Below are 12,497 nucleotides of genomic sequence, written 5' to 3' on the forward strand. Positions count from 1 at the left end.
GTAACATAAAAATACCCTATCAGAGATGGGGACTTGAGTTTCAGACTTGGACTTGAGTAGCACTTAAACTTGTACGCCATAACATTTGAGATACATTGTTTCTAGCGGCCTCTTTGACAGTAAGATGTAATTGCAGGCCTGCCTGTTCTTTCAGAGCCCTCCATCTTGTCACTTCACGGTCAATATGTGTTGACTTTTTTTTTTTTTTGCTCTTTTGTAAACTTTATTGAAACACATTGACCTCTCTACTTCCAGTCCGTCCCCTATGTCTATATGTTACCCTCTTAAATCCATACACACATGTTCCTATTACACTTCTGCCCTTACTACAAGCCTGACTCAGAAGTTGGAAGTTCCCAATTTCCGTTTACAAGTGAACGCAGCATAACCGTTAGTGACGATCTCGGCCGACAGACCAACCGCTGTCAGCAGCGTCACTAACATGGCGGCCTATTACATCTAGCCCGGGACTGTCGCCACAGACACAGATATTGAAAAACTTGGCAAAAAGGCAAGTAGAAGTGCTTTCATTAGTGGGTCATATGATCAATCACCATTGTTTTAACTCACTCTTTGATAGATAGTAACTTAAAAGGCAATTAAATAGATGAAAATCTTACAGAGTATAACTTTAAGTTGCACACAAATGTGACTTGAGACTTGACTTGGACTCGCCCCCCAAAGACTTGAGACTCGACTCAGACTTGAGATTTGGGACTTGTGCACAATCTTTTTATTTTTGTACTTTTTGGTGCATTAACATCACAAGCAGAATGTCATTCCCTCTGGTGCGCGAGCGGCCACGCTCCACAGGTGACACCATGGTGAGCACATCACCTGCTGCTGCTGCTGCTGCAGTTTTATTACCATTTGTCATATCGCCTGGCTTTAATAACTTCACGCAAAGCCTAAACAAAATAATCACCGAATACAACGTCTGTAATATGAACATAAAGGGCGCTGGATCGACCACATCAAATTTTATCAGGAAGCTGAAAACGCACCCAGATAGGTCCGTCAAGTTAGCAAACATGTTAAGCTCAGCTGCATAAGCTATCAACGTTAGTTTGCTACTAATGTTAGCTTTGTGAGTGGTTAACTTTGGTGTTTTTTAAAATTACATATTTTTGTGTTTGCTTGCCAGTGCTGCCACCATCACTTGCTAATGCTGTTAAACCGAGAGAAATACACGTTAATTATTAATGTCAGCTAAAGGCAAGTTTATGTTGCTGTGTATATGAAACTTCTGACTTTTCAGGCTTTTTTCGTAACTGTATAGAATTTGTAGCATCATAAAATATAAATGAGGACAAAGAGATACTTGCTACAGCTACATTTCTAGTAGTGATGAAACTAAAATATCTAAATATCTTTTTATTTCCCTGATTCACTGCTTTGTTCTCGATTACTGCGCTCCCTCTCCCTATTAAGTGTATACTCGCTCAACCCTCTCTCTCTCTCTCTCATTGAGCCTCCATCCCAAACTGCCATTTCAACCAGCAGACTTTGCTACGAGCTGATTGGCTATGACTTACATTCTAAAATCAGCTGCTGGAGACTTGACAAGTTGAGTCACAGGCGACAACATCAGCCGGTTTGATTCGAGACGAAACGGGCCAGTTCACACTGCTGCAACGTTTACCTGCAACGTTCTAAAACGGTTTCGTTTCGTCTCGTCGCAAATCTTTGGTCTGAACTGGGCTTAAACTAATCTAACTAATTAATTGAGGCGGTGGTAGACTAGCAACTCCCATGTTTTGCAAGGTAAAAGACTTTCACTAAATATAACCAAAATGGCTCTAAAAAGTTGTCTAACCCAGCTTTAAAATGTTAATAGCCAATCCACACTGCCAGTACAAAGTAGCCTTGTGTAAATGAGATATGCATAGGAAGCAATGATGAATTTTGAATTTACATAGTGTAATTCAACATTATTATTATTAATAGGCTGTGTACAACTGACACAAACACTACTTGCAAAATGTAAGAACTTACCTTTGTATGGGTTGATAAAATGCTCTGTGAGACCAGCCTTGTCAGTTTTCAGTTTAATGTGTTGTTCGGCATCCTGTTGAGGACGGACTCGTCTTCTCCTCACAGATCTCTCCATTATCGCTTCATTGCCAGCCATATCATCTGTTTGACAGAATATTTCATGTATAATTAACATATGTGAGCCACCCAGTTAAGCTAACATACATTTATTAGTTTCCTTTATACAAGGATATACATTTTATATTGATAGCTTAGTCACAAACTAATGCAGGCTTTTTACCCTCATAATCAAATCTCTTAAGTAGCAAATGCAGTGGATTTACCTGGAGGAAACCTGTTGTGATCCTCAGTGTGTAGCTCAAGGTATTTACCCTTCTCTCACACACACTCGTTATTTTATTATGCACACAAGAATATATCTATATACAGTGGGTCCGGAAAGTATTCAGACCCCTTTACATTTTTCACTCTGTTTCATTGCAGCCATTTGCTAAAATCAAAAAAGTTCATTTTATTTCTCATTAATGTACACTCAGCACCCCATCTTGACAGAAAAAAAACAGAAATGTAGAAATTTTTGCAAATTTATTAAAAAAGAAAAACTGAAATATCACATGGTCATAAGTATTCAGACCCTTTGCTCAGTATTGAGTAGAAGCACCCTTCTGAGCTAGTACAGCCATGAGTCTTCTTGGGAATGATGCAACAAGTTTTTCACACCTGGGCAGTTCCTTCGACCTCATGATTCTCATTTGCTCTGACATGCACTGTGAGCTGTAAGGTCTTATATAGACAGGTGTGTGCCTTTCCTAATCAAGTCCAATCAGTTTAATTAAACACAGCTGGACTCCAATGAAGGAGCAGAACCATCTCAAGGAGGATCAGAAGAAATGGACAGCATGTGATATGCATCTTGATAGGCATTGGGTTTTAGACACTAAATTGTTTTCTATATGTTTTCTTTTAAAACGTGATGATTTTATGAATTTCATTTTGATGCCTTTATGAAGCACTTTGTCATATGGATTAAGAAGAGTGCTCTATATATAAAGATAATAATAATAACAATAATAATAATAATTATTATTATTATTATTGTTATTATTATTATTATATTATTACTTTTGGGGTCGTTCAAACTCACACACACACACAAGCTACTCATACCTAATTGGGGACATTCATCTATGTATAATGTTAAAACACCAGTATGTAAGTCTGTCAGTACTTTAGGAGACATTCCAAACACAGATCATTGTCCTTACAGTACATTACTACTTGGGTTGTCATAAGAGAAACACTGGACAATAATACATACTCTGAAACCCACTGAGTACTACACTGAGAACAAATACCTTACAATCTCTAAGAGATTAAGTAGTATTTTATAAACTGGCCCCTACCTGAGGTCTGTCCCTGACATCAGGTGTCAGCTGCTCGATGACATCAGGTGCCATTTTCTGCTGGAAAAGGAAACCGGAAAAAAATTAAAACAATCATGATATAGGTCAAATCTCAAGACACAATGAGATCAGTTTCATCTGAAAATGACCAAAACAACTATTATCAACATTAAACAAATTGTACCTGTCTGCGCCAAGGCCAGTCTGAATCCCCGTAATTGTAAGTTATTTCTTCACCTGGGGCGATGTCTCTTAGGGCAAACAGGCAAAGATGTGGCATCCCACCAACATCAATAGCTTTTATCCTACAGTTAGGCTTGATGTGGTCATCATTCACAAGCCTTCCCAGTGACTTGTCTTCAACAGATGCATCAAGACTTAAGGAAAAGAATATTGATGTTAAGAGTAGAAGTTACCTACTTTGTTTGGCTACAGTGTTAAGAAGGGCACGTTTTATTTGAAAGCTGAGCAAACAATTGAGGTAGCTTGCAGCAATATACATTTACAGGGTACTACCGGGGTGGTGAGTCTCTTGCATGGTTTGTTAGAAATTGGCATATCCTTAGGTTAACAGGCCATTCAAAGCTCATTTCCTAAAACTATTGTAATGTATTACACCTGCCAACAAAAGCATATTTATTATAACTTACCATCAACATCCCCCTTTCCATTTGAAGTCAAACAGGAATACTGCTTCTGTGAAATTTGTAGTTCTTCGTAAGAAGACCATCCTGTTTGAAAAGTTTACCACGGTATTCAAGCACAAAATCTCCTTTGTTGAAAACCTCCACAGCAAGCACACCTCGACCTTTAAAGTAAGAAAAAACACCAATTACTATTTTTTTATCCACTAGCACAGTCTACCATCTTTCAAATTGGAGCCTAATACTTTGCAAGCTAAGGCAAAGCTGTGCAACAGTAGTGTAACATAAAAATACCCTATCAGAGATGGGGACTTGAGTTTCAGACTTGGACTTGAGTAGCACTTAAACTTGTACGCCATAACATTTGAGATACATTGTTTCTAGCGGCCTCTTTGACAGTAAGATGTAATTGCAGGCGAGCCTGTTCTTTCAGAGCCCTCCATCTTGTCACGTTCACGGTCAATATGTGTTGACTTTTTTTTTTTTTTGCTCTTTTGTAAACTTTATTGAAACACATTGACCTCTCTACTTCCAGTCCGTCCCCTATGTCTATATGTTACCCTCTTAAATCCATACACACATGTTCCTATTACACTTCTGCCCTTACTACAAGCCTGACTCAGAAGTTGGAAGTTCCCAATTTCCGTTTACAAGTGAACGCAGCATAACCGTTAGTGACGATCTCGGCCGACAGACCAACCGCTGTCAGCAGCGTCACTAACATGGCGGCCTATTACATCTAGCCCGAGACTGTCGCCACAGACACAGATATTGAAAAACTTGGCAAAAAGGCAAGTAGAAGTGCTTTCATTAGTGGGTCATATGATCAATCACCATTGTTTTAACTCACTCTTTGATAGATAGTAACTTAAAAGGCAATTAAATAGATGAAAATCTTACAGAGTATAACTTTAAGTTGCACACAAATGTGACTTGAGACTTGACTTGGACTCGCCCCCCAAAGACTTGAGACTCGACTCAGACTTGAGATTTGGGACTTGTGCACAATCTTTTTATTTTTGTACTTTTTGGTGCATTAACATCACAAGCAGAATGTCATTCCCTCTGGTGCGCGAGCGGCCACGCTCCACAGGTGACACCATGGTGAGCACATCACCTGCTGCTGCTGCTGCTGCTGCTGCAGTTTTATTACCATTTGTCATATCGCCTGGCTTTAATAACTTCACGCAAAGCCTAAACAAAATAATCACCGAATACAACGTCTGTAATATGAACATAAAGGGCGCTGGATCGACCACATCAAATTTTATCAGGAAGCTGAAAACGCACCCAGATAGGTCCGTCAAGTTAGCAAACATGTTAAGCTCAGCTGCATAAGCTATCAACGTTAGTTTGCTACTAATGTTAGCTTTGTGAGTGGTTAACTTTGGTGTTTTTTAAAATTACATATTTTTGTGTTTGCTTGCCAGTGCTGCCACCATCACTTGCTAATGCTGTTAAACCGAGAGAAATACACGTTAATTATTAATGTCAGCTAAAGGCAAGTTTATGTTGCTGTGTATATGAAACTTCTGACTTTTCAGGCTTTTTTCGTAACTGTATAGAATTTGTAGCATCATAAAATATAAATGAGGACAAAGAGATACTTGCTACAGCTACATTTCTAGTAGTGATGAAACTAAAATATCTAAATATCTTTTTATTTCCCTGATTCACTGCTTTGTTCTCGATTACTGCGCTCCCTCTCCCTATTAAGTGTATACTCGCTCAACCCTCTCTCTCTCTCTCTCATTGAGCCTCCATCCCAAACTGCCATTTCAACCAGCAGACTTTGCTACGAGCTGATTGGCTATGACTTACATTCTAAAATCAGCTGCTGGAGACTTGACAAGTTGAGTCACAGGCGACAACATCAGCCGGTTTGATTCGAGACGAAACGGGCCAGTTCACACTGCTGCAACGTTTACCTGCAACGTTCTAAAACGGTTTCGTTTCGTCTCGTCGCAAATCTTTGGTCTGAACTGGGCTTAAACTAATCTAACTAATTAATTGAGGCGGTGGTAGACTAGCAACTCCCATGTTTTGCAAGGTAAAAGACTTTCACTAAATATAACCAAAATGGCTCTAAAAAGTTGTCTAACCCAGCTTTAAAATGTTAATAGCCAATCCACACTGCCAGTACAAAGTAGCCTTGTGTAAATGAGATACGCATAGGAAGCAATGATGAATTTTGAATTTACATAGTGTAATTCAACATTATTATTATTAATAGGCTGTGTACAACTGACACAAACACTACTTGCAAAATGTAAGAACTTACCTTTGTATGGGTTGATAAAATGCTCTGTGAGACCAGCCTTGTCAGTTTTCAGTTTAATGTGTTGTTCGGCATCCTGTTGAGGACGGACTCGTCTTCTCCTCACAGATCTCTCCATTATCGCTTCATTGCCAGCCATATCATCTGTTTGACAGAATATTTCATGTATAATTAACATATGTGAGCCACCCAGTTAAGCTAACATACATTTATTAGTTTCCTTTATACAAGGATATACATTTTATATTGATAGCTTAGTCACAAACTAATGCAGGCTTTTTACCCTCATAATCAAATCTCTTAAGTAGCAAATGCAGTGGATTTACCTGGAGGAAACCTGTTGTGATCCTCAGTGTGTAGCTCAAGGTATTTACCCTTCTCTCACACACACTCGTTATTTTATTATGCACACAAGAATATATCTATATACAGTGGGTCCGGAAAGTATTCAGACCCCTTTACATTTTTCACTCTGTTTCATTGCAGCCATTTGCTAAAATCAAAAAAGTTCATTTTATTTCTCATTAATGTACACTCAGCACCCCATCTTGACAGAAAAAAAACAGAAATGTAGAAATTTTTGCAAATTTATTAAAAAAGAAAAACTGAAATATCACATGGTCATAAGTATTCAGACCCTTTGCTCAGTATCGAGTAGAAGCACCCTTCTGAGCTAGTACAGCCATGAGTCTTCTTGGGAATGATGCAACAAGTTTTTCACACCTGGGCAGTTCCTTCGACCTCATGATTCTCATTTGCTCTGACATGCACTGTGAGCTGTAAGGTCTTATATAGACAGGTGTGTGCCTTTCCTAATCAAGTCCAATCAGTTTAATTAAACACAGCTGGACTCCAATGAAGGAGCAGAACCATCTCAAGGAGGATCAGAAGAAATGGACAGCATGTGAGTTAAATATGAGTGTCACAGCAAAGGGTCTGAATACTTATGACCATGTGATATTTCAGTTTTTCTTTTTTAATAAATTAGCAAATATTTCTACATTTCTGTTTTTTTTCTGTCAAGATGGGGTGCTGAGTGTACATTAATGAGAAATACAATGAACTTTTTTGATTTTAGCAAATGGCTGCAATGAAACAAAGAGTGAAAAATGTAAAGGGGTCTGAATACTTTCCGGACCCACTGTATATAATAAATCATATTCCTAACATCAAAATACTGAGTGAGGTTTAGAAAGAATTTAGAACACAGACATCAGTCAGTATTTGTCAGATTTTAAGATACTGGCACAATAAGCTAAACAGTTAAATGACTGGGGACAGAGCAGATTGAAATATCACTTTCTACATATTTACATGTTTATGCTCGTTGAACAGGTGTATTGATAAAGCACTGGCATTTTTCTCCTGAAGGTTTATTGTACTTACAGTAAAGAGTATGAGGAGCTCCTCTCTGTGTCTGAGCTGTCAGCTCTGACACAGAGAAATGACACCAAAACATTAAAAAAAGTACAGATAAAAGAACCAGTAATGTCAGAGCTTATCAATACTACTGTCTTTAATAATTTAGCCCAGGTGACCGTTTAATATCATGTTTCAGTGTCCATCCTACCACTCCCTAACTAATCTCACACCAAGCAATTCCTGAAAGTTGGCAACCCTGCTAATATTACCTTGAAATGACAGTCTTGATGGTGGCTTGCTGCAGTTCAGTTATTCTGATGTTTAATAAGACTATCCATCACCAGAACAACTTGCTAAAGCTTGTTTTCTACCCAGCTTACTTAGCCAGAGTGCAACTCGCTAGCTAACGTTAACTAGCGAGTTGCACGTTAGCTAACGTTAGTTAGCTTTGTGGATAAATATCAATTTATCTTCACCAACTTCACAGAAAATTATCAGTTTCACATTTTTTGTGAGTTCACTGTCATAACATGACTGGATGAACCACATGGCATAAAAACCTGATAAACTCTTAAAAGAAACATCAAGTTTGCTTACCTTAAAGGCCGCTCCTCATCTCCCTGCTGTCTGTCTGCAGCTCACATAGCTCACGCGAAGGGGAGGAGGAGGGGAGGCGGCTCGCGGCGCGGGAAAACTTCACTTTGTAGGAGTTGAACACAAGATGTTGAATTATCTTTCTATCATGACCACTTTCTTTTAGTTGATTTTAGATTGATCAATTTATTGAATGAGTTTGTAATTTGTGTTTAGTTTATAAATATTCAACAGTGACTATAAGATATAAATAAATAATACAGGCAACAGTTCACCCCTATAGGATTGATTAATTAACCTACAGTATATTACATAGGTACACCTGCTTGTGTGTCCATAGTGATGGCAAAAGTGGGTTGGGAACAGCAAGTGTGCTCTCTTCAGCTGTTTCAGTGACATTATCCAGCATGTGTCACAAATGTACGCTTTACAGAGAAAGTTTTTATAGGTCTTAAAGACTCTTAGTAATTATTGAAATGATGATTCATAATTCAGTCAATTTAGCAAACGATCGAATGATTCAGTTGATCAAATAAATGGCGAAAAATTCTGAACACCCCCTTGTCCTCTTTTTATTAGGTCTATTTTTCTTTAAGCTTTCTTAGCCTGAAGTTTAGAAAATCTTTGTCAAAATAAACGATGACGGGGAGCCGATAGTCGCATGCCCCACGTATGGAGGCTGTAGTCCTCTTCACAGCGACGGTTGTCAGCCTTTTGCTGCATGTCGCCCACCACTCTCTCCTCCCAACTTTTCCTGTCTCTCTTCATCTTTCCTATCTGACAAAGGCAAAATAAACCATGACGACTGGGCCTAATCAGGAGGAAATCCAGGCAGCAAGGAGACACACTGAAATGCTGAAACCAGAAAAGAGGATGCTGAAATATCAGCAGCTGATTTTAGAAGGTTGTAAGGGTAAGGGATGAAATGTGGAGTCACATTTAGAGGGGTAAAGTTCAGGTGTACACACACAGTTGACCAGATAACTTACAGCACCACAAAAAAATCTCTTTTCAGGATTGTTTTATTCTTAGTTTTATTTACATAAATATTCAGGTGGCTTTGTTCAGTTGGGGGGCGGGGGATCCCAAAATGACTCGGACAGACAGAACGTGGGGATGAATCATGAGGGACGTCATTTCTTCTCAGGAGCCTCTCCAGCCTCCAGTTTGGGCGGGGCGTCTTTGGGCTCCCTGTGCGCCGGGAAAACCTCCCAGGGCGTGTTCAGGTCAAACTTCCTGAACTCCTGCGACAGCTCCACGGGCTCAGCCACCACGCGCTTCACCTCGTCATCATAGCGCACCTGAGGAGGGAGACACGCGTCAGTTGTCAATATGAATGCATGTTTACATCTCTTCAAAGCAGTTTGAGGGTTTTTGAGGTTATCATTGATGCATCCCAAAGACTAAAAAAAACCTCAAAAATGTAATAAGAAATAATCCACAAGGAGCTTTTTCTTTTATGAGATCCTGACCAGATGATACATTTTTAAAACCAGATCTAAGAGGCTAATTTAATTATTTATTCCTTCAAGGAAATAGATGCACTTAAAGTACTACTGAAAGTACTTTGAGGATAAATTATCCTTTCTTGGCAGGAACTATAGAGGATGTGTTCAGGGCCGGTGGGAGCCCTGACTTCATTACCATGAGCTCTATAAATAATTGAATAAAAAAACACAAACACAGGCTCCAGCAGAGGTTGAGACTAAACGTCTGGGCACAGCTTCCATCCTGCCAGTCTCACTGACACCATGCCAATACTACTGCATTTATTTTTGGAAGGAAACAAAATGATTAATTCACCGATGAGGCAGATTAAAACAGACCAAGCTGCACTGTTGCAGCAGGACGTGTTGTTGTCAGCACTCACCGCCACGTATCCCGAGAGAGGAAAGTCCTTCCTGAAGGGATGACCCTCGAAGCCGTAGTCGGTCAGAATACGCCTCAGGTCTGGGTGGTTGGCGAAGAACACACCGAACATGTCCCACACCTGGCAAAACACACAGAAACGCCAAAATCACACAATTACTCCAGCTAATCTATTTGACTCGCTAAAGAGGAATTCAGTTTTTTTATAACAAATTTAAAAGGTGCACTGATCAACTGACATTGTAGCTATAAATAGATCGTATTCTTTGTTGTTTGTCTCTATCCTTCTCTTCTTCCTGCATCTCCCTCTATCCCAACACAATCTCAGCAGACGGCTGTACATCATGAGTCTGGTTCTGCCTCTTAGGGCGCACTCACATGCTTCACCCCTAAAGTCCAGTTCATTTGACTAGTGCACGATACACTTCCCCTGGCATGCTTGGACGAAGCGATTGGCTTTAGCACGGTACGGGACAACTGGGCCTAGTGTGAGTGCGCCAGCAGACGCTGTCTTAAACGTGCAATACATACAAACTTGACTGAGTTGAAGTTGTCTCATTTCCCCTGAACATTATTTTGCAGCCATCACAGACTGTTTCATGGCTGCAGGATGAAACAATCTACTGAAACAAATCCAAAACTTCTTCTAGTTGTCAGTCATTTGAACCCAGGTTTTTTCCCCCCCTTTTTTTAGTCCCCACTGAGAAAGACTGACGTGGGATTCAAATAAATAAATGCTGACTCTTCAGACTGGGCCTGCAGGTTCTGACTCAGCTCCCTCTCGTACCAGTTTGCAGCCATGTGGACCGGCACAGCAGAGTCCACAGGGGTTAACTCATCTGTGTACGTCTTAACACGGATACGGGAGTTGTAGCGCAGCGACAGCAGGTTGTACACAATCTGTGAAGCAACAAAGACACATTATCAACAACATTCAGACAACTTAAATGTATCTTAAGAGAACCAGAACAGGCACAGAAATATTGTTAGAAGAAAAGTAAAAAAAAGTGTAGAAAGAATAAAAGCCGAATCAGTCTCTGTCTGTGTGTCCGTGGTTTGACAGCTACCTCAAAGCGGTTCTGCCGTGAGGGGATGTCGACAGCCGTCAGGTCGATCATGTTCCTGAACTGGGCGTTGGTGTGGTCCCTCAGGAAGGTCAGCACAGGGACAACGCCATCAGGATGGATCATCACCTCCAGCTCATTATAACAGGTCACCTACACATCCAAATGAGTAAATGCATTTAGCTCAAGTGGTCTCAATTTGTTCTGCATGAAGTTTGAGTGAACTGATGTTAGAACACAGCATGATAAAATCTCTGAGTTCTTAGGGGCGCCTGTAGCCTAGTGGTTGGTTGCGCGCCCCATGTACTGAGGCTATAGCCCTCAAAGCTGGCGGCCGTGTGGCTCCTTTCCCACGATATATATGACCCTAGCCACTGTTCTTTCTCTAAAAAATAAACGGCATAAAAAAAATCCGAAGAGAGAGTGGGAGGGTGTGACGTTTATTCCCTGCAATCCGTGCACAATCACAGACTGTATGCACATGACTGGTGCGATCTCTGCGCACGTAATTGAACAGCTGCATTAAGTTTCCTGTTCTCCAGTATGTTCTTCTCTGCTCTTTTGTTGATGTTGTGATTCTGCTAAACTACACGTAACATGAGTATAAAGACAAATATTGCAACACATTGAAATTTGCAGGGCTGCATATTATGTGAAAAGCACTCTAGTATATAATGTTCATAAAGAAGCAGATGAACTGACCTGAACCTGCTGGATGTATTTGGGCATCATTTCGGACACATACTCCCCAAACGCTGTCAGCTGGTTGTGAGTGACGGCATCCTTGGGCCTGACGGTGGCTGCATAAAGAAAAGAGGACAATTCAACAACGACAGCTCTAATCACACAAAACTCACATTCCTTCAATCCCCCGCCGGGGACCAGGCCACCACCCCTAATTGTTAAAAAAGAGGAAACACTGCTATCTATTTATTTCTCTACCATACTTCTTTTTTTTTTAAAGCCCCTCCCCATTTAAGGCCCAGTCTCTTTGACTAGCCTAAATGTTGTGGGCGGCAGTAGCTCAGTCTGTAGGGACTTGGGTTGGGAATCGGAGGGGCGCCGGTTCAAGTCCCGGCACGGACCAAGTCCAGCCCGCTGTGGGCAGCCCCCTCACTCTGAGACCCCTCCATTAGTGCATGTCCATAGGATCCTATTTGTGCATGTGTGTGTATTTCAGCCTATGTTTGTGTAGCATGTTTACTAGACAGAGTGTAAAAAACGAATTTCCCCTCGCGGGATCAATGAAGTATACATTCTTCTTCTTCTATTCTGTTGCCGTATGTTT

General features: G+C 40.4%; 1 protein-coding gene across 1 annotated transcript; it reads right to left on the reverse strand.

Annotated features, from left to right (window-relative positions):
* Nucleotides 1–9,280: 9,280 nt before the first annotated feature.
* Nucleotides 9,281–12,044, reverse strand: LOC132967186 (NADH dehydrogenase [ubiquinone] iron-sulfur protein 3, mitochondrial-like). The gene is made up of 3 exons (XM_061034051.1): nt 11,912–12,044; nt 11,213–11,362; nt 9,281–11,045 (listed from the first exon to the last, which is right to left on the reverse strand). Exons 1-3 carry the CDS (start codon nt 11,939–11,941, stop codon nt 10,836–10,838), a joined length of 390 nt encoding a protein of 129 aa, XP_060890034.1. The 5' UTR covers nt 11,942–12,044; the 3' UTR covers nt 9,281–10,835.
* Between the last annotated feature and the right edge of the window lie 453 nt (nt 12,045–12,497).

Source organism: Labrus mixtus, unplaced genomic scaffold, assembly GCF_963584025.1.
Source record: "Labrus mixtus unplaced genomic scaffold, fLabMix1.1 SCAFFOLD_35, whole genome shotgun sequence".
In the NCBI taxonomy this organism is placed as follows: Eukaryota; Metazoa; Chordata; class Actinopteri; order Labriformes; family Labridae; genus Labrus; species Labrus mixtus.